We start from the raw sequence: 23,811 nt of genomic DNA on the forward strand, positions 1-23,811 counted from the left end.
CCTAAACCAAGCCCTTCACATTTTTTATGGTTATCATGCCAATCCACTGTCAAGCTGAGATTTTTTTTTTTTGAGAAAACATTAACCTAATTGCATCTAAGAGATTTTTGCTAGTACATACTGATGTAAGTATCAAAACTAATAAGCAGGTATTAACAGTCTTCATGTCTGCACAAACTGAAATTTAGATTTTATTCCCCAGTACTGTTAAAAGAGGTTTCTTTGCTGCTGGTCCTTACTCTACCAAGTGATGAGGTCACTGTCAATGAAATGCCAATATATCTAGGAACTTGTCCCACAGTCAGACTTGGACTGGAATATCTATTCCACAATGGTCAATCATTCTCCCATTGCATTTACTGCAGAACAGGATTTCTCTAAACCACTGTGGAGTCTATGTTCCCATTTTCATGGTCTACTAAAGAGCACATTCCCTTTTTTCATTTTTAAATAAAGTTCATTTAATATTTTTACGTTTATTTTGCTTTCCATTTTCTCTTATTTCAGAACCAGTTGTAATCACCTTACACTGGTTAGAAATATTTTCAATGAACTATATTTACAAAATAATTCAAGTTTAGAGAACTGACAGCAAGCAAATGCATTTTGAGCTGTTGTGCAAATTCAGAGTCTAAGAGATTTTTCCCAATTTTCTCACTAACTTAACAGAATGCTATTTTGCATGCACGTGTTGCTGTTCCACACTGAAGAGAAATTAATATTTATTGGTCTAATGTTAGCGTGGCTGACAGTGTAACAAAAAAGAAACAGAAAGAATTAATATTTAATTTTCACAATTTAACTCTATATATAGCTACTCTATATATACCAAGGCTATTTCACTACCAATGAAAGCCAGCAATAAATATTTCACAGCACAAAGTGCCTTCCAATGTATTGTCATGTTTTACAAAATAAAGAGCATGTTCATATCCAAACATCTAAATTTACCCGTTGTGCCCGACAGTCTTGATGGCTCCAAGAAGAGTCTGCAGATACTCAATAATGTCCCTCTGTCTTCCTGAAGAAATCAGATGTCTGTTATAATTTAAGACATACACCACAGCATTGTGAACAATCCAGGCATCATTCAGTTCTTCTCCTATTTCAGCTGCACGCTGGAAGTTTTCCATAGCATACCGAGATAAGCTGTCTATCCATAAACTATAAAATTAGGATAAAAAAGCTGTTATTCCAAAGCTTCAACACCAGAAGGAATTCTATCACAAGGCTAAATATGCAGTCCTACATCTTAATGAACAACAAGAACAAAAATGTAATTACTTTTCAGTTGCATTTCTTAAGTTCTCATCCACTGACTTATATTTTACTTCGATGAGAAGACTGTTCAGAAAAGGAAGTAGTATCAACATAAAATGAGTAGTCTCTAACATTCAAATGCTATTAGCTTCAAAAACAGTGTCTATGGTTCATGTTTCATCCACATGTTCAGGTTTTTTAAATGAATGTGTGAATCCACCCATCAGTGCCAGAAATCATTAAATAACCATGTCAAGGCTGTATTTGAATATAGATATAAGTGAGGCATGTCATCTGAGAGTTAAGGATGTATCCTTTTTACATAAAACTGCATATGTTCTTGCACTCAAAGACATTTCCAGGTGTTCTGAAATTCTGTAATTGTTTTAAATACAATAACTTTTTTTTCACAGTCTATGCAGTAACTTTTTTTCAAAAAAATTGTTTTCTTTCTTAATTACCAAAATGTACTATTACTTAGAAAAAAAAATACTAAAACTACAGTCTTGAATGATCATGTAGAATTGCCATGGTTAAGAAGTCATAAAGTCTAAAGCATAAACTGATACTGGGTATTACTATGTCAGCAATGGTACAGGACACAGTACCAGACCAAAGTCCTCTTTCCTATGGGTTTTTAATCTCATTAGGGAAAGTTAAAAATAGCTAGTAGCAAATTTTGGAACAGAATTCTCATCTTCTCTGCCCCTTGGCTCTGATCAGTTTATAATTTTTCCTCTTCTACGGAACATTTGCAGGCAGACAGTGTGAGAAACTTTACTTAATTTTCAAACTTTATGAACAGACATAGGGACACAACTCTGGCATCCTGCTCTCTCAGGGCATAACCACGGTAACAGTAAGGCTGGTATTACTATGAATGTGAACTGAAGAGTCCCAGCATTGTCTTCAGAAATCTCTCTCCCCCTTCTTCTCCTTCTCAAGAAATTATCATGTCAGACCAGTAAACACCAGTACTTTCTATATTCTACTCTCTCAACTTCATTTCAGTTGATTGGATGGAACACACTAGATCTGCAAACTGAAATAATGCATTGTATGCATTCAGTACTACAAAATCATTATATGCATAGAAGCTATAAAGCAAGACAAAAAGAGCTTTTTGAATTGGGTAAAACATTTTTTTAAATACAGAATTTAATAATCTAGGTGTCAATGTACAGCGATTTAATCATTTTTCAGCTTGGAATACTAGCTTCTAGTTTCAGAGAAATAAATGTTAAATGAAAAATAAAGTCCACACTTCAGAATGAAAGGAAACCTAAGAAAAATATTTCAAACTATTTTTTGGATCTTTTTCCCATTTAGATCTTTTCCCCATTTCAAAAATGAGGAACCTGGTGACAATTTTACTAAAGAGAAATAGCTTTTGCAATTATCATTTGTGTCTGATAATAATGATCAGTTAAGAGTTCCTTATTCTTGATATGTATTACAAAAAAGCACCTGTAGGTTTTCCATTCTGGATCACTTTCAGGAAGATATGAAACATGTCCTGGATGACATTGGTACGTAGCTTCTGGAGGAACAGCATGATCATTCAGTTTGATTCCCTGCAATCTTAATAAATGAACAGTTGCCTGAAAAGACACAGAGAAATAAATTATCTACCCAGGTTATCATTGTAAAAAGAGACTATAACTTCATGTTAGTGTTCTTACCTCTTCAAAAACTAAAAAATACAAAATGCTTTTTCAAATGCTGTACAGGCATGTACAAGTATATGAAATACAATGCTTAGTACTTCATAAGCTTAAAATTGTCTACATATAATTTTACTAAATAATTACATGGAGGAAAAAGGATAATTTATATGTGTAAGTTTTTAAATCCTGCTGGAACTGGATCCAGAAATGTGCTGACAAAAATTTACAGTAGAATCTCTTGTAAAGAAGTATTATCAGCACCTGCAGTAAAACTATTACTATATATTGTTACTTTCACACAGTATTTTGATAAGGTTGCTTCATGAAACCACTTCTTCCTTTACTTCCTAGGGAAATAGAAAATAACTAAACTCAAAATTGCAGTGCTTCAAGATTTGTATATGAAACAAAACTAAACAAATATGAATGACAGTTGTGCAATTTATTTACCTCTGCATTAATAAATCTTATTTCTGCTAGTATTCTGAGCAAATCTGCTTCAAAAGAGAAGGATTTAGCAGGCAGCAATGATTCTCCTGATGAGCTGTCACCTTGACCATCGATCATCATAGTTGGATTAGTGTTGTTCTTCTGTGCTAAAAATAAAAAAAAAAACATTATTATTTCCATGCAAATAATAATTTTTAAATTTACAAATCCCTACATATTCTTAAATTCACAAGGAATAGTTAACAGGAAGAGATTTATAACTATTTCAAGCAACTAACTTTTTCATTAGTACCATTTATTGCACTCAAAATGCATTCTCCAGAGCTGCTGAGGCATCTGTTACCTGTGATTTTGCTGCATTTGTGCATAACCTTTAATATTTGCAGAAAATAACTTGCTCCAGTTACAACGAATGCATAATGAAATTTCAGTGTGAATAGACCCCAAGGCCTCTAGTTCAATTTTATTGCATTAATGGAAGTGGAGCATAGAACAGAATTATGCAGAGACTAAAGTCTTTGTGCATTTGAATCATCGACTGGGTTGACTTTCTGTAATGCACACATTGGTAAAGAGAGAAACAGCATTGTTTTTCTTTGTTTTAGTAAAAAACAGAAAGGACTAAGATCATTTTCATATAAACACAAAGTTTTTAAGAACATACCAATTTCTATTCATGACATTTTTGGCACATGGCTGCCTTCAGTTTCTGCTAAGTGTACTTATTTTTCCCTTATTTCGTTTGGAAAGAAGATTAAAAGATTAAACATAGCTAGTCTGAAGATACAAAGCTTGTGAAAGAAAATCAGCAGATTGATGTCCTATTTTAAATGGACCTTGGAAATAATATGGAATAGGTTCGATTAACTTTGGCTAGTGAAAAGAAAAACATTATCATCTATTCTTAAATGTCAGTTTTACAAACTCCCTGACAAAACCAACTTCAAAAGCCAGCAAGCAGAGAGTGATTTGAAAGTGCTTTTTCCCCCAAGTTAAAAACTCTCAACGTGTGCTAGGTTTCCAGCTGAGCCTCAAGGAACACGGTACAATGCTGGATATCTCAGAGGAGCCACTCATCAATAGGGGATTAAAGGGTAAAAAATGTTAACATGTGAGCCTCATGCAAAGTGACTAACAACCCATTTTTCTACAGCTCCATCAGGCATGAATGATATGAACCCAGATGACCATTAGGAAATTTGCCTGTGTTCTTAAGACAGATGTATTTCACAGAAGTCCTTCTACAAAAAACCATAATGACTGATTTCTAGATTTCGAAGTAGAAAGAATATTCCATGTATGCCAACATGCAGTGCCAGAAAAGAAACTCAGGGAACTTTGGGAATGGGAGGAAAGAAAACAATATTGTCTGACTCCTTTTAGTAACTTTAATAAATGGTGAAAAAAAAAACAAACAAACCTTACAACAATGAAAATAATTTGTCACTTACCTTTTTTATGCTTTGCTGCCTCCCTAAACAAAATATCATCATACAAGAGACAAAATCTACATGCTGCACGACAGACATCCCACACTTCCTGTTTGCATGCAACTTTTGCCAAATCTGCCCAAAGTATAATTCTACCAAAGAAAAAGCATAAATAAAATTAGTTAATAAGCAGGATTAAGTTTCACAGATTAGGATTGACAACAAACAATTATGTCAATAATGATGGCCATCAGGAAAAAAAATTACATCTAATCAAAATTAATACATGGAAGACTTCTTGTCAGAGCAAGGGTAACACTTATACTTCATCAGTTAAAAATAATCTCCTCAGCATATCAAGAGACAAAATTCTTGTCCTGGATGGCAATTACATTGAAGTTTCAAAATATCTCATAAATTAAACTTCAAGTTAAATTTCAAAACTAATGTGGAGAATTTAAAAAAAAAAGTTTTGAAAACATGTTTGGATTTAGAATCTTTTAGAAAACAACTGCCTTTAAATTTCAGCACAGGAATTTTTAGTGCAGCAAAAATGTAGACACATCCTTTTAAATAAAGAATGACAAAATGATATATAGTCAAAATCAAACTTGTCATTTTTTTACAGATTAATCTTTCTGACTTTCAGAACGACCTACTTAGCTTTTTTACCAAAAAGGTTGTAGCACGTGATGTGCTACAAAAAACCCTTGCAAGTTTCAATTCTACATCAAGTACAAGCCTCAATCCGCACATCCCTCTGTATGTTGGGGTCATATCAATAGCACAGTGAGTTTCAGTGTGCTTGTGAAAGAGCAGATTAGACACAGGGAAAGAGTAAATTTCTGCATAGCATGGAAATGTGACAGAGCTTTTTGAACAAGAAATTATACACACGCTTCAATATGCTGCCAGAGGCTGAAATACTCAGCCTCTTACAAGGTACCATCCACTAAAATCCTCTGAGACAGAACCTTTCCTCTTGGAGACTTACACAAAAGATCAAAGAGACACTCCTGGTCTATAGCAATTACCTTTCTCTGCCATTTTCATTTCTTAAGTGTTTCAGATGTTCATCAACTTTCTCCACACTTTTAGTATGATGTTGGGCTTTTGCACAGAGGTAGCTTATTTGACTATTACTTTTACCTGAGGAAACTTGGTAAAGAAATAAAAATAAAGGTAATTTTTATGTATTAAAAATTTAAAAACCCACATGAATGGCAAGCAATTAGATCCATAATTTCTTGCTGAAACACTCAAAATCCATCCCTTTTCTCATTTCCTCAAGCTTTCCTGAAACAAATCAACCAACATGAAAAAAAACATACTCCACCAGCACCTGCTTTAGTTGTTTTCCTGTATCTTGAGATACAGTTGGTGTTTGAGTCTGAGACACAGAGTGTATGCCCTTGTTTCTGCTACTTAGTTCTAAGGTCCAGAAGAACACTGAATTTCATACAACATGAAATTCATGAGCATGTTTTCATGGTGATACATGAAAACAACTGTTAAAGTTAGATAGAAAAGCTGAAAGTGTGAGCATGTAGATTAGAGAGTTTTCTTAAGTCACTGGGTGAAAAAGTTAGTTTAGAGTTTAAGTTAGTTTAGAAAGCAGAAGGCAAGATGGAGGATTTAGAATGTTGTTTCTTTTCCTTCTTCTTTCTTCCTCATGTTCTTCCTCTAGAGGTTTTTGGGTAGTAGTAAGTGATTGGTTAGAAAATGCCGCTGTGCAGCACATAGGTGATGGGTCATTGGGTCATCAAGAAAAAAAATACACGTGTCTATTGTTAGTTGGATAAAAATAAGTATAAAGATAAAAGAACTGCGTAGTTTGGGGCCATTTTGTGCTTTCAAAGCCAAAGTGAGCCACAAAGTGAGCCACAAGGCCATTCTGTACCATCAGAAGAAAATGAGCCAGATTGCAGTGAACTGAACTTGTGCAGAAAGTCTGGAGAGACCTGCCAAGTTTTGTGATAACATCCTAATAAACACGAGAAACAAGATTCTAACAGGCTTTGAAGTTTTTGTCCTGACCCAGACTGTGATAAACTGTGATTCCCCGTGAAGGAGTATCCCCAAGGAGCTCAGCTCAGAGGAGTCTGAGAAATCCAGGAGAAGAAAAGTACAAAAGTGCAGCAGAATCAAGAAAGAGAAAAAAGAAAAGAAAAATAATTTTTTAGAGAAAAGTTACCGTTGGTCCATCCAAAACTGCTCCATGCTTGTTTAGCATCCAAATATCTCAAATACACCTCTTTTCTGACAGGACATGTAGTGCTCTAGTTAGGCTCATTCAAGAGCAAGTGAACCATGTAATATGTAAAGTACACACTCATGCTACATTTTAAGAATATTTATCTAACCAAACGCATTTTCAATCAACTTGTTTTGTTTTGAGAATACTGACTTTCATTTTACTTAGTCAACAAGGTATTAGGCAGAAATATTAATAAAGAAATAACCAGCACAGAAATGAAGGAAAGGAGGAAGAAGCTGGCTCCCTGAGGAAAAAAATTACTCCAGCACTACAAACACATCAAAAAGAGATTGTTTATTTTTTATTTTTTTGGTAGTCCAATTATAGAGAAGACATGTTTTGCATTAGAATACAAGTAATTTGTCATGACTGGAAAGCCCAATGAGTTTATATACATTCACTAGAATCTAAGCAAGGACTCCTAACATTATGCAGACAGAACAGGTTTTAACTTGATCCTCCAAAAATCTGCCAAACAATACCAGCAAATACCTATAAAGTACTTCAGACTTTAAAACATACATCTAAGCAGGATCACTTACAACAAAAAGAAGGCACAACATCTTACCATTCTTGCTAAATATATTTTGCAATGCATTGTCCAGCATATGATACCGCTGTGCAAGTAAACACATAGAGCAACTGACAGAAATTGTCCAGTACAATCCACAATGACAGTTGGGTCATGTAAGGATGAAAAGAAATGTGGATTAAAGGAGGACATTGCTCTTTGGATCTGTGGGTATGGCTCTCACTATATAAGGCAAAGATGTACGTCAAAATAGAATGAAAGTTTTTTATGCAACTGAAAAGAAAAAAACAACCCTATAAATCTAATGTTCTGTCCTATGTACATTTTTTGTAATAAATTTGCATATATATTTTTTTACTCCTTCAATGCACATATGTAAGCTTGTGGCAACTTGAGTCATAGAAAAAGCAAACTGCTTGGATGACAGTCTAAGAAACAACTGAAATATTTTTAGAACAAAATTTTATAAAAATAAAATTTTATAAAATATTGTGTCAAAAGAAGTATTGTAATAGTTTCAATGTCGTAATAATCTCACTCATTTTAAAGACTCGGTCTGGAAGGCTAATGTGTGCTCAATTTATTCTGAGGAACTTCAAAAGTAATTGTACAGCTGTCAAGTTAAAATTTAAAAGCAAGGAGATGTCCATGATTTTAATTCACTTAATTTCACAAATACAATAAATTTTATCACTTTAAATAATGTATGAAAGTATTTTCCAGCAACATAGTTTTCACATTCTTAAAAGGACTGCACAGAGTGGAATAGCTGATCTGTAAATAAGACTCTGGGTTGTAAGGGATTAGTTGATCAAGTTTGAAATGGGGATATGCAAGGTGAACTTTGTGGCCTGGCTGAACAGACAGCATGAGAGAACTGCATGGTCTTCCACAGCACACACAGGCTACTCTGGAAGCAATGGGATTCCTTCTGCAGCATTCCCTTCCTCCAGCATAATCTCTCCTCTCTGCAGGAGTACACTGGTTCCTCTCAAAGTTAATAAAATTAGTCACACACACACACTTGTTTTATTGCCCAAAGAATACAAAACAGTTTAAGCAATCTGGGAAGTCTGATCCCTGTCCACTTTTCCTCAACCAGAGGCTGTATAATCACAAACTAAAGCTGCTTGGGGCATAAGGAATGTGTCTGTTTATGTTCTATGCTTTAGAAGCAAATTATGAATTCACACCTAAATCTCTGTGCAAAACTAGAGCTCTCAAAAGCAAGACCTTAGAAGAAAAAGACGATTACAATATAGAAAGAATACGCAATGTAATTAACGCAGGGTATTATTGGGTGAAATTTCTGAAAACACCACTTAAAAATTACCTTGGTTAAAAACATTCAGGAGTTGTACACAGTGAATGTAGACCTACTTACAGCACACCACAGCACAACAGTAAGATTCAGAGGAATTTGGAGGGGAAATCAATACCTTTCCCAGTATCACCATACAACTTTTAGATCCCTAATGAAAATGGTAGGAAGTCTGCCACAGAATTCAGCAGAACTATCATTTCATCTGTATTGCAATACTCCCTATATGTTGCCACTAGATGCTATGTCCAGCCTTTAAGAATGTGAAAAGCAAAGTGTAGCAACTTTTAGTCAAACACACATACTTTACCTTTAGCTTCATTTTCACTGTCAAGGACTATTTGAAATGTGTCAGGAGCTAATGCAAGACCTGCATTTACCAGAAGGGATCTCTTCTTCCTTGCATTATCCTTTTGGTTTCCCCTTTTAGCCTATATAAAGAAAAGAACTCGTAAGGTTCATTTTATATTCCAACTAGATCTTATTTACTAAACATAACAGAATACACATCATATAACTTGCTACTACCAAAAGAATACCCGTAGGAATAGTGTATCTTTAGGTATCTTACACATCATTCTACAATATTATTGTAATTGAAAGTGACCGTGGAACTTCTGTTGATTTTCACATGATTACACCACAGATAATTTAATATGAAGTACTGCTCCTGCTTCTCATGAATCTTTACAGTATATCCCTCAGTATATAGACTGACATTATGTTATACCTTCTCAAACAAAGGACAGTATTTATTTACAACCAACAGAAACATATCCAGTGTACAGTAACTAGGAATTGTTATAAAATAGAAAAAAAGTCCTGGTCTGCTAAGAACTAGCCAAAATCAAAGGAGGTGTGGGTTTCTCCAAAGCAACATTTAAATAGAGTAAGCTTGCATGGAAAAGCATTTAAACCAGGAAAACAATCAATTGCAAGTATGATTTTTCTTCAGGTGCTAAGGCAGCACAACAGAATTAAATGCAGTAACTCTTGACAGTGCCTATATTGTGACTGTAGAGTATATTACTTAGTGGCATTTGTAAGTGTCATGTAATACTGTTTTTTTCTCATAGCTAGTACATTTAGCAACTTGGACACTGTGTTTCTCATTAAACAAAACACAGATTCATGCAATGACATCCTAATTATTGACAACTACTATTTTTTTTTTTTTTTGCTGATATTTCTGCCAATTAACAACTCCCCACCTTCCTCCAAGAAATAAGCTTTGAAAGAATTGGGAAAAAAGTCCTCTATTACAATCTTCAGGCTGTGAAGCAGCACGACCACTTCAAGGCAACAAAGCAAAGACAGTTTTCTGAAAACAAGCTAATGTTTGCTCTACTAATATGCAATTCTACTAAAAAGCTGTCTCTCCTCTGCTGGAATTTAATAAGCAAGCCTATTCCAGGCACAGACCTTATTCTTCAGGCTTACCTGTTCAATCAGCACTAACGCCTGATCCTCTAGATGCTCAGGTGACTCGTACAGCATGACACTCAAACGAAGGCGGTTAAAACACAGCCTTAGATGTTCTTGATACTGTCCATTGTTGTTCAGGTGCATAGCTTTTTGCACATGTTCCAGAGCAGCCTCTAGTCTATCCCCATCTTCTTCAATACGAGCTATTTCCATATGAACTTGGCAACGCAACAAAATCAACATGCTAAGGATTACAAATTGAAGTGTAAACTGTTAAAACAAGTTACACTAAATTTTTTAGACCTAAAATTCACCCAAAGGTGAAACTCAATAATTAAAAGAGACTCTAGTATTAAAACTGATACTCCCTTCCAAACTGACTTTTTTCTTTGATTTTCGGTATCATGCCTTTTTAATTAAAATTAATAAGAAAATTCAACTGCATATTACTTCATCGACCCTGTAGGAGAAAGTAACACATCTTGTGGACTAACTGATCTTTATACCTCTGTAGAACTCTTTCAGCACCACTCAGGTGTGCAAATCAAGTGAAAAGGTTTTCTAAAGTAGTTAACTGCCAGAGAAATGATAATGTGCTGAATAACGACTTTGGACAAAAGTTCACTCTCTCTTCCTAACGTTTAAGTAGAAGCCAATACTCCTGAAAGTCTAGCCCTGGTCGTATTTGCTCAGCTCAGGCATACACATTCACTCTAAGTACCGTGTCCACACAGGTGATGTTGATACCACTGTATGGAGCCAGCAAGTTTTCACCAGAAGCTGCATGCTCTCCAGTCTCAGCTACACTCAGCTCCCTATCCATCATCTGCCCCAGAAAGCTGTTCATGACAGCTCAGAGCTCTACATGCTACTACTGATTATTTTCAGGAAGAAAAACAAAAAATCATATAAATAAAAGCAAAGTTAGGAAAAAGAGAGAGAAGGAAGCTTTTCAAGCCTATCAAATATCATGCCATAGAACTAATGTGTGCCCACATCAGAGCCAGCCTGACTGAACAAGTATCACCTTTTCCTGTGGACCAAAGGAGCCACAGTCAAAGCTGCAATCAAAACAAAAATTAAGACAGGCAAATTAATAGAGACAAATTCATTCAATCTCCAGAGACAGTACCACATCAGAGTTGAGGCTGAGCCTACTGGAGTGTTAAGAATATACGTGTGACAAACCCTCAAACTCTGCTCCAAAATCTCCCTTCAAGCTTTTAGAGAAAAATTGTTTATTACTTAGTACAAATTTCAAAGTTGCCTATGCTGATCTTGCATTCCCTATATGGAAAACATAAGAAATGCCTGAATAACATTACAGTAATACAATATCATGCTTTCATGCATGTGTACATCCAGTCTCTATGCAACTAAAAAAAATAAATTAATAAAAAAACCCCTGAAATTAGATTCCTCACCTTCCTCTGCAATACTTGCAGCGGAAACCACCTAGTGTCCTGCTTAAATGGCAGCGTGTGTCAACTGCAACTCACTCTACTGCAAAAATTCCGATCTCTGTTCTTAACAGTCAGACTATGCATAGGCCCAAACTCAACTACGTACCAAACAATAACATTTACTTGTTGACTCAAATTGACAAAAAATGGTGAAAATACTTAGGTGCTTAAGGTTAAGTATGGCATAATAGCAAATTGAAGAATATACCTCAAAAAATACAAAATTTTCTTAATAGAGTAGGTTTTTCAATTAAAAAGAAGTATCACGAAAGATACAAAAATAGTATCTTGCAAGAACTGTCTTATTTGACATATACTATACAAGCCATGACGTTTTTTTCAAAAGTGGGGTTTTTTTAATTTTATTTTTTTAACCAACAAAAGCAATGTTAACACAAGAATTTAGACCACAGTCTAAATATATATACTTATACACAGAATATATACTTATACACTGCATATATACTGCAGTTTTGGAATTTTCTCACATAATTTTGATTAACTAGAGTATTTTTAAATTCCTACAATATTTCAATATTTGTTACAGCTCATTAAACAGTGTTAGATTGTGCCTGAAGGGAACCTATATTTAAATAATTAACAGAGAAATGTATGCAACATGCAGACATGAATTTATTACAAGCTAGTGGAAAATTCTCTGACACTTAATATCACAGAAGCTGAGCTTTTAAATGAGGTTGATGCTTTGAGACCTTTCAAAAAAGCACAGAGCATTGAAAATTACCTGTCAATCTCTTCAAGGACATCAGCAACTGAGATCAGTGGCTTTCGCACATGTTGATGCAAATTGTGTTGTAGTAATGGTAAGCACAGATTCCACTGGGTTGCACAAACAACCTGAATCACACCAGGATCTCCCAAATGAACTGCACGTTTTAACGTTAATTCAAGATTTTTTATCAATTTCAGCTGAGCCTATATACATGAAGAATTAATTAGCACTACCACATTTAATAAATGGAATTTCTTACATGTTCTTTCAAATTTAAATCTTAGGGCTGTTTTCAGTAGAAAGCAGCCCCTCAGCCAGCAGACTTTAGAAATTTTTTTCTTAATAATTCCTTTAATATTTTTTTTTTTTAAACAGGCATCAATAACTAAGGAGTATTTCTTTTAGGTGCTCCAGGCTGTTCTTACATATTTTTGGCAGAAGTCTGTCAGCTATTCCCCAGTCTTATGACAAACAAGACTTGATAATTGTGGATACTTGTGAATTCAGAATGTTTAGCTGTTTTGGGTTTTTTTCACATTCAGCTACAGATGCAGTACAGAAAAGGAAAAAAAAGAAGTATTATGAATGGAATTTGCCATACTGTCAATTAAACTTGGTTCTTATTAAATCTAAAAGCCAATGTTACCTACAGTAACAGACATGTCATTTATTATGCTATTCTTAGGGGTTATGCAAGTGAAAAAATCCCAAAAACCAGAAAAAATCAAACAATATCCCTCTCCAACTGCATACACTGTAGACTTAAAGTTTGGAAATACCCAAATATCCTGTTTTACATTTTAGTATTAGTAGTATTTCATATTATGAAGAATTCATTTACAAGAGGGTTTTTTTCAAAAGGTGAGTTTAATTTCTGGACTCAAAATGAGCCAAAAAAAATAAAAATGGTAACAAAAATGGTAACAACCCTAGGTAGGAAAAAGTCTTGGCACTACCAATTTCCATTAAACATATTCCTACTTCCTACTGTAGGAACTTCAGGTGACTCTAACAGCTGATCTAAACTGCTCATTGTAAGCATCTCTCTAATACCATTGATCATATGGATATTTAGGCTTCTAACTTTGATGGTCTGAAATATAACTGAGCCAACCGACCATAGAAATTCAAGAAAATCCTCTCTAGTGTGATGATTTATCAGGAACAATCTGCATTTCTCTGACACAAGAATTTTTATGAGATTGACCATAACATGGAATCACAGTTGAGACGGGCTCAATGAGCCCTAGTGGTCCTTTCCAACCCAAGATATTCCATGAAAAGAGATCCCATAAAGGCAAAATATGAAAACATGAGAGTGTTGCCCTTCCATGCCTCAATGTTACTATCTTTGCTCTTGGAAAGCAAAATATTATGAATCTTTATGGTCAGACAGAAGACTTAAGGGAGCAACACACAACTGTGGTTTATTTTTCTCCATTTCCTTTCTGTAAATCCAATTGAAGACTATGAAGGTTAAAATAATTCCTTATCAATATAATGTAATTAAGACACACAGGCAAATGCAATTTTCCACATTTAGCAAATTAAAACTTCTACCTTCCCCTCAAAGTTAAAGAACATACCTCAACAACTCCTTTGGTATAAGTCACAATTTCAGTACCATTTTTCTTCATTTCATATTCACATTCCAGACATTCTATCTCAATAAGTTTCCCTTGCTCCTATGAAGTATTAATACAGAAAATGATTATTTCAATACTTAAAAAGAAATACAATAAAGATTAAACCCATGCAATTGCAGTAACACAGCACTGTACTTTCCTACTGAAAATCCCATTATACTAGCCAGTTAACTGAAATGATACAAAGGGAATAGAATTTGTTGTTTGAACTGCAGTCACTTTTTACTCACTGGAGGCTGCGTAATAACTTTTAAGCTGCTCATTGCCAGAATTTGCAGCAAGAAAATCAGCGTACACCTGATTCCTTCTATACTGTAGAAGGAACTGATTTCAGTTTTAATAGAATCCTAGAATTACAGAATGGTTTGGGTTGGAAGGGGCCTTAAACCCCATCCAGTGCCAGCACCCTGCCATGGGTAGGGAGACCTTCCATTATCCCAATATGCACCAAACCTGTCCAACCTGACCTTGTACGCTTCCAGGGATGGAGCAGCCACAGTATTTCCAGGCAACCTGTGCCAGGACCACACTACTCTCACAAGGAGGAATATTTTCCCAATATCTGATTTAAATCTGCCCTCTTCCATTTACTCATTAACATTAATAAAAAGATACATGCTTGGAATAGTCAAGTCAATCTGGTCAAGACAGAAAGGATTCAGCTTGATGGGCAGTGAAACTTTTAAGTGTAAAATAAGGTTAGACTTTTAACAGCTTAAGAAAAAGCTGATTATTAAATCATATAAATTATATGTATGGATCATAGAAACACCTAAGATACGCTGCAGTTGGGTTAAATTGGTGTAGTAAGGAAATTCAGACAGCATCTCCATTCCTAATTCAGTATGAGCTATTATCAAATCACTCAGCATGATCTTCAGTAATTTAACATCCTCATGACTAGAAAAGAGATTGTGGAAAAACTTAACGACAAATACACACAGAGATGGAATTCATGTAATGGTTGAGAAATTTGCCAGTACTTGGCAAAAGCCAAGGAACTGAAAGTTTTACATAAATTTCTCTTACTCTGCTATAACAAGAAATCACTGTCCAGTGATGCTGGGCAATCTGAAGATGGTCACTTAAAAACACATTAACTCCAATGGAGAAGGTTGAAATAGAAGCAAAGTTTCTATATTGCTGCACAACAGATATTTCTGACTACTGTCTACACAAAGATTAAATCCTTGTGAATCTGATCTAGGTGGAATGCTTGGATTTGTATACGATTTTAAACTTTTAGGAAATGTTCAGAATAATGGGCCTGAATCAAACATCCAGAATTAAAAAAAATTCTGTGAGGATAAGTTAAGTGCTATGAGTAACTCTAAGTGGGATCATTATAATAGAAGTTGGAATTTAACTTCCAATCAAACCCTTGCACAGGTAACATTTTAAACACATAAGCAAAAATTTACAGTTAATATTTATTTGCCAAAACAAACTGCACTGCTAATCACCCTAGTCTACCTACACCCTACTTTCTGACTTTGCATCTTCTTCTATAGTTTAGGATCAAGTATCAAAATAATTACTGATTTCAATGAATATATAAACAATACACAGAATACTGTAGAACCATTACTACTATTTTTTAAATATAAACACAAAAGGGGTGTGGTAGTTGGAGGGTTGTGTGTAAAAAAAAATTCTAAACACATAATTGAAACTTACAGTAATTGGAGCGCTCTTCAAATCAAGTATACAATGAGCTGCGAGCTCAGTGCAGTTTACTTTCAGAGAAAAATGAGCTAATTCCAGAATCAAAGGAATCCTTCAAAAATACAAAAACATCACTCAGAGAATTTGATTTTGCTCTTCCATGGAATTAAAAAACCACCATGGAATTAAATAACCAAAGTTATTTGAAAGTAACTGTGCAATGTATCTGAAAACCTGAAAGTCATATGAATATTAGAGGAATTATTATTAAAATGTCAAATATTATTATAATTATTATTATAATTACACTGGTAATGACCACAGTTAACAAGGAAAAAAGAAAGAGTTCAAAGTTGACTACATGAAAAATACAAAGGTTAATCTATTTATGGAAAATAATTTACATACTCCTATGTAGTCTGCACAAACAGAATGAAGAAGACAAAAAATCCAGAATGAAATGCATGAAGCACAGACTTGGTGAAAAAAGAAAGTTCGGACTGCAGAAAAAATGCTGAAAATTTTGGAAATACAATTCAGTGAACTGGCACACAAAGCAGTTAAATCCATCATTCTGCCACCTAGGAACCAAGAACACAGACACAGAGATGGAAACTCTGTTCTAACTGTTTGCATATCTGTAAATAACCAGATGAGCATAGTGTACTGTGTAGAATAGCAGAAGTGATGAGATATCTGAATATTGTTAGAGAGGGTTTAGCTTAACAAGTAAAAATGTAGTATTACTTCCATATGTAACAGCTGTGATATAACTACTGGAATTGTAGTCTTTCAATTTAGTCATTTCAAACTTACGCTGAAGAGTTTGGAAAAGCCCCAGGAAAAGTTAAAAATTAGCTACAGTCTGAAAAGTACATGTCAGTTTAAAGACCTTTGAAAAATCTTATTTTATCAATGAGAAATTATTATGAAAATATTTAATCATGTTATGCAAACAGCTGTATGGAAGAAGATATTTAATCTTGGGTTCTGTCATAAAGCCTAATAGGATTTTGTCCTTTTTTAAAATGACCTATGTGTTAACACAACATGAACAACTAAGAAAGAGTTCAATTTCTGCAAGGTCATCAGGAATTTTGACAGGCTTCAATGGAAGCAGGATCAGCTTCATCAACTGCCAGGGGGCTATGACAAATAAAACTCACTTCACATTGAGAACAAATGCTGGAGGAACATCATATTGTTTCAAAAGCACATACAGAGAATTCAGATTTGCTGTGGCATCACTTGGAAATTCATTTGTGTCCCATTGCCTGCAACATATAACGAATTGGGTCATAATTTTTTGTGAGAAGTGTTATAGCATTAAACATTTGAACTAACTCTCCTAACTTCAGAATGGATGGCCCTTATTCCAAGGTATCAGCAGGCTACTGATATTGAAATATCAAGGAAAAAAAAATCAATAAAACCTAACTTCAGCATCCGAATTGATATTTCAGACAGTAAATTTTATTCCAGAATAAAAAAACAGCGTGCAAGACTCCTTCCCCATACTGTCAGTATAAATGAATCTACTGTTACTACGAAAAGATTTGATATTTTTAAAATGGGGAAATCTTGAGACCCCAAAAAAAAATTACATGGGATTTTGCTATGAAATCTAATTTTCAAATTTTTCTTAAATCTTTAAAATTTAAAGAGTTTAAAAAGCATTATGCTCCATAATTTGTACATTGTATTTTAGGTGATTTCCTCACTTCATTTTTACTTTCTTGTATGTAGCTTGGGAATGGAACTGGAGTCCATTTGATATTAAAATGTCTTTCAGACTCCGAAGTTCTTTATCCTGAGAACACCTGTACAACACACTAGTCCCTACATTCTCAAAGAGCTAGCTCACTTTTTAGATGAGGCTGTTGTCTAGACAGACCTGACAGCTACTACTCAAACTGTCATTATCATTTTCCTTTTGAGGAATTAAACCACAGTAGATTTTTATATGAGCATATGGGATCCCTGAGCCTGATCCTACCTCTGTAATAGGCAGCATCAAAATACAAGTAGAAGGATACATTTTCATACTTACAACTTTAACACCTGCATTTTATAAATAACTGAAAGATGGATGGAATTTTGTATTTCCTTCTCTACCTGGGAAATATCCATTAGTTTGTGATACACCTATAAAATAATAATTTAATTATTATTTTATTAAATAAGCAATGCATCAACACTCAACAGGGCTACAATAAAGCAGGTATGTTGACTGTTTTCATGGACCTTAAGGGCAATGTGGCTACTGTGATAATCTACCTTGTTCTGCATAGATAATACAAAGATCACCCAATAGAGCTATACTGATCTTCTGATAGTCAGGATCAGAACTATTAGCAGAAATATAAATGTGGAACTACCTTCTGAGTTAAAATCCTAACTAATGCATTTTTAACACCTTTTGATAGAACTCATTCTGAAATCATCACATCCAGCTGGGAGAAACAAGCCAAATTAAATTTTATCTGTATCTATAGATTATAGGCAGGGGAAAAAAAATATTATAAAGACATTACAATAAACTGCAGTTACTTCAATTTAACTGTAGAGTTACACATTAACAGTATGCAGATCATTTCTTCTGACTCTCACACTGACTGTCCACAACTATCAATACTGATTACTTAAGCTGTACTGGAACACCAAGTTTTCCAAGACTCTGGTACGCAGCTACAAAAGTACTCAAGAGCTTGGATCATACTTCAGTAGCCCAAGGACAGTTTTAGAACTACTTCATTCTTCTCTTTAAGAACATTGTCAAACAGCTTGCTCAATAATTCTAAAAAATACAAAAGCAATTTCAAGCTTGCCCCAGGGTGATTATTTCATTATTACCACACCTCTGGAATGTTGTATATTGATTCCCTTAATTCAAATGTTAGAGAAATTTGTAATATAAGCATACACTCTTGGAACGCAGTGATTGATGGGGTGGATAGAAAAAGACAACAAATAGTGTAGTAGAATGAAAGAAAATATGCCTGCACACAACTTGCGAGTTTTATTCGCCTATTTCTGCTTTTGCCACATTCATCTTCACCCTCTTACTTCCCAAATTAAAGGCATGGAAGAAATGTGAGCTATTGTCATATTCTCAATTTTCCAGAATTGTTTATAGAGTTCAGTCTGGATCACTTAGGTATTTATCAGCACGAGAAAAGTCAACAGATACTAAATATGCCCTCAGTGACATAAGTCAGGTTAAATTACTCTCACTACACCTTCTCTTTCAATAGTAATTAATCCCAAACAGAATTTTTAGAGTTAGCCACACTTATCCCCATTATATTATGACGTGTTAAAAGAACATGGAGCAGTAGGGAGCTGTCTAGCTTATAGTACCAAAAATACACAATTTGTGAAAATCTCTGCATGTCTACTGAATTTTTTGATAGCTCACAAAATTGAAATTAAGAAAACAGCTTATGTAACAATTATAATTATGATCTTATGAAAGATTAAGAGCTCCTGTCTTAATGGGAGTTTAAAATACTTTTCATCATTACCATTAAAGAAAATATTTGAGAGTATTTATCTGGAACATTTTCCTTAATAAAGACTGCTGCAGTAGATGAAAACTCTTTTGCTTCTTCCAGTTTTGAAGCATCAAGGAAGCACTCAAGTAAATTTCTGCAGATCAAATAAACATTTGTATTACATATTTATTAACACTTTCCAAAATAATTCTTTTTTAAATATTTTTAACACTCTTTGTAATCAAGGTACCACTTCTAAATGCAGTACAAGTGATTAGTGCTATAAAGCACTGACTCAACACAGAAGAGATCCTCTAATTTCTACATTTTTTCTTCTTCCAGATATACAAAGCTGTTAACACATATTTAGTGCAGATCACAGTAAGAATCTTGGAAAATTTGGAGGTTTTTTCTGAAAACTTTTCTCAAGAACATACCAGGAATCAAAAAGATTAATTTTTTTAGAAGTGTATGAAAAAAACATTTTTGTGAGACATATTCTAAGATTCTCCCTTAACTACTGGAAAGGCTAGTATTTCAAAGCCATTTAGCAAAAGAAAACTATTCATATTGAAAACGGCAATATATCTACTGGGTTTTCTACACTTTATCTGATTTGACTGAAAAAGAGCCTGTGACTCCATGACATAAATTAACAACAACAATGATAATCATAATTTTTAAAAAAATTTAGAAAGAAATACAACTTTAAAAAAAAATAAGTGCAACCATTAGTTTTATAACACAAACACACTTTGTGTATTTGTTTGTTCTCACCAATACCCCAGTAAGAGCTTCATACCAAGAAACTGCATGCATGGTATTCTAGGTAGTCCTGAACACACCCCTTGGACTGTTTTGTTGCTTTCCTGCAGTTTCAGTTAACAAAGAAAATGCTACATAGCAATAAACCACAGTCACAGACCAATGAAACAGAAAAGTTCAGAAAGAGAAAGGGAAAAAGCTACGGTAGGAGTGCAAGAGGAACTGGAATCAATCTGTTGAATAGGCGATCAAAACACCTCTGCGAAAAGGTTGTGGGACATTGAAAAATTACACGGACACTCCTCCGTTTGCACATAAAACTGCTCTTCTTGGTACAGTTATCTCAAGGTTTATACTCCAGCTTTTCTCAGGAAATGCAAGAATGGCAATACATTGATATGTATGTGCAATTTATTTCCAGTTACTATCGATGACTCAAACACTACATCCAAAATTACATGAAATTTCAGATCCGATCTAGGACATAGCTGTCCCTGTCACTAAAACTTCAAGCTTGAAGTAAATATTTAAATGAAGCACCTTTTATTTTCAGTACCTAGATGTCTCTTTAAAAAGTTATTAATTAAGCTTTTCACAATAAATACATCTACAACATTACCGGTGAAATATACCTTTTTACAAACTACCTCACGCAGCAGTCCCAAAAGGACTACAGAATGTCCACTTGAAAAAATATAATTAAACTTACATCATGAGTTCTGCTTGCCATTCACTGTCTTGCTCCTCAATTTGGTTTAATGCTGTAATAATCTGTGAAAGGCTGGGAATAAGGCAATAGCGGTATCCAGGCTTAAGAAATGGCCTCACAAGTTGCCAATAAAGAACTGAGGCATTATATATCAAAAAAAAATACCTGAAAAATAAGAATAAAAAAAATTAGTATTTCATGAACTTGAATAAGCATAAAATTACATCTTGAGTACTGTTAGACACTTCTAAGAAGTTAAAAAGTGCAACTTTTATTTTTCATTGGAAGCAATCCTGACTAAGAACTGAGAAGACAAGTACAGCACAAGAAGAATATGGTAACTCTTGCAATTATACTCTACTCAATAATTAATGACTTAAAAATAAGCTAACATGGTACTCTCATTCTATAGATCATGCCTATAAAAGGGTAAGAAATGCTGAGATATCTACCAGCTTTAAACACCCCATTGATGTAAGATTGCAGTGTCCTTATGTTGTTACAACACGCACAGCAGTAACAGGAGTTAGGAAATGGAAGGAAAAATCTAAAGAAAAAACCCAAACAACACAACTCCATGCTACCTAATGAAAATCAAGACAAAGAACTGAAAAAGCAAATCAGTAGTATTTTGTGGGATTTAGAGTAAATCCTGTCAGCAGGGCCTACCTTCTGTCATGGGTTGCAAAATCTATTGCCTTCATAAAAAACAGGACAAACTTTTCAAACTCTTCCTAGAAAAGAACAAAGGAAAGCTAGTGCAATATGAATACGGCATGTATAAATCAGTAGGTTTTTTTCTACTTCAATATGTTCATATTTCATAAATTTTATTTTCAGACCAATCTCAACTAAAACACACTGCCTTAGTAAGTTGTTGCTATAGAAACAGAACAATTAAAAACTGGTTGATAGCCTATTTATATGTTTTCCTGATTTCAAATTTTAAGACTGTATTTTCAAATTACTTCATTTATGACAAATATGAATTATCAGGACTGAAGTTTTCCAAAACTACAAAGCTGCATACTTTTTAAACTTTCAGCAAAGAAAGTTCGGAAATATCCAAAAGCAAATTCAGCGGGAAAAAAGTAGTATGTCCCATTAAAAATCTCGAGGGATTATTTTCTTCAAAAAGACTCCAACAGGAATTTGTCAACAAAATGATGTAACAAGCATGCCCTTTTTATCATTAAGGAGATGGGAAGCAGCTCTTCAGAGGAGGAACTAGGTGTCCTGGTAGACACCAAGTCAAAGACCACCAACTCGCAGCATTCCCTTGCTGTAAAGGTGGCTGACGGTGTCCTTAGGAGGATTGCGGCTAGCAGGCTGAAGGATGTGAACCTTTCTTTCTATTCAGCATTCACACCAGGAACACTCTTCCCAGTTCTGGGGTCTTCAGTATGAAAGAGACATGGATGCTGCGGAGAGTCCAAGATAGGGCTGCAAAGGTCAAGAAAAAACTGAAGTGTCTCTTCTATGGAGAAAGACAGAGAGCTGAGATTGTTGAGCCTGAAGAAGGCAGCTCAGGGAAGATCTCATAAGTATGTACAAATTCCTGAAGGCAGGGTGTAAAGATGGCTCAGATAGTATAAAGGGATTTTTGAAAGTGTAGGAGAAGGATGCAGTGCAAATAGCAAAGCCAAGGTGGAGCTGGATGAGGAGGAATGGGATGACACCAAGAGGGGGTCTCTACAGTACGCTAGAAAAGAGAAATTAAGATCCCCAAGAGAATTGGGACTGACTTATGGAGCTCTAGGATGGCATAAGAAGGGTACTGAGCAATAAATTGTAACTGCCTAGATAAAGAGAGAACCAGAGATGAAATATGTACTGAAGTACAAGTTGCACTTGGCCCTTAAGAACACAAGCATCTTCATCAATTAAGAAGGATTCCTTCGGAGGAAAACCAAATAAGGACAAATTTATCTTTTCTACGTGAATGATGATTACTTAGTCACATACTTTCATAAATTATCTAGGAACACAGCAGTGAAAAAACTTTACAACTGACGTGAAGTGTATATTAAAAGACCATTACAACATATGACACAAGGAACCAAGCCAGGACTGTGCAATCTGGGACCATTTTTAACTTCTAAGAAGTTAGCAAGAGCCAAGAAGAAAACAGCAAATTTTGATTGAGATTCACAAAACATAACAGAATAGTTTGTTAATTTAGAAATGTAACTGGACATTGGATGTTTCAAACATGCATGAGGTTTTAAAGTCCTCATTGACCAGTTACTCTTCACATGTGCTCATAGAAGAAATAAAGTACAGAAAATGTAACAGGAGAAAGATTCTAGCTTGAGAGTTAACAAACACATTATTCAAAGAGACTACTAAAACATCTCTCAGGTATATTTGTGAACACAAATAACACAAACTATGAGTTACAAAGAGGGTGAAGGCCTCGTGAGGAAGCCATATAAGGACTGGCTGATGTCCCTTGGATTGTTCAGCCTGGAGGAGTCTCAGGGGAGACCTCATTGCACTCTGCAGCTTCCTCCTCAGAGGCAGTGGAGGGACAGCACCGACCTCTGCTCTCTGTGACCATGGACAGGATCCAAGAGAACGGCTGGAGCTGTGTCAGGAAAAGTTTAGGCTGGACATCAAGAAAATGTTCTCCCAGAGGCTGGTTTTGCACCAAACAGGCTCCCCGGAGCAGTGGTCATGGCCTCGAGGCTGACAGAGTGCAAGGAGCATTTGGACAACTCCCTCAGGCACAGGGTGGGATTTTTGGGGTTGCCCTGTGCAGATCCAGGAGTTGAACAGTGATGGTCCTTGTGGGTCCCCTCCAACTCAGAATACTCTATGATGCCAAACATCTGTTACATCTATTTTGGGGGGCTAGATACCATTAACAGATAATCAAAGCTGACTGATCACAGTACAAGGACAAGTGAAATACTGAAGACAGAAAACATATCCCACTCCATTTTAAAATCAGCAGGAGATAAAAAATATTTTTCATATTTAAGGAATTGTAAC

General features: G+C 34.9%; 1 protein-coding gene across 1 annotated transcript in view; it reads right to left on the reverse strand.

Annotated features, from left to right (window-relative positions):
- The window catches only part of CFAP46 (cilia and flagella associated protein 46), a 71,420-nt gene that overhangs the window by 45,484 nt on the left and 2,125 nt on the right, over nt 1-23,811 (reverse strand). Inside the window, exons 4-18 of the mRNA XM_058842063.1 lie at nt 21,487-21,551; nt 20,818-20,982; nt 19,374-19,497; nt 17,900-17,994; nt 17,016-17,123; nt 15,862-15,961; nt 14,125-14,223; nt 12,551-12,741; nt 10,358-10,586; nt 9,228-9,348; nt 5,842-5,965; nt 4,829-4,959; nt 3,378-3,523; nt 2,728-2,861; nt 952-1,164 (exon numbers count right to left, since the gene is read on the reverse strand). Coding sequence (XP_058698046.1) covers nt 952-1,164; nt 2,728-2,861; nt 3,378-3,523; nt 4,829-4,959; nt 5,842-5,965; nt 9,228-9,348; nt 10,358-10,586; nt 12,551-12,741; nt 14,125-14,223; nt 15,862-15,961; nt 17,016-17,123; nt 17,900-17,994; nt 19,374-19,497; nt 20,818-20,982; nt 21,487-21,551 — 2,045 coding nt within the window. The remainder of the gene's footprint in view (nt 1-951; nt 1,165-2,727; nt 2,862-3,377; nt 3,524-4,828; nt 4,960-5,841; nt 5,966-9,227; nt 9,349-10,357; nt 10,587-12,550; nt 12,742-14,124; nt 14,224-15,861; nt 15,962-17,015; nt 17,124-17,899; nt 17,995-19,373; nt 19,498-20,817; nt 20,983-21,486; nt 21,552-23,811) is intronic.

The sequence above is a fragment of the Poecile atricapillus genome, chromosome 6 (assembly GCF_030490865.1).
Source record: "Poecile atricapillus isolate bPoeAtr1 chromosome 6, bPoeAtr1.hap1, whole genome shotgun sequence".
Taxonomy (NCBI): Eukaryota; Metazoa; Chordata; class Aves; order Passeriformes; family Paridae; genus Poecile; species Poecile atricapillus.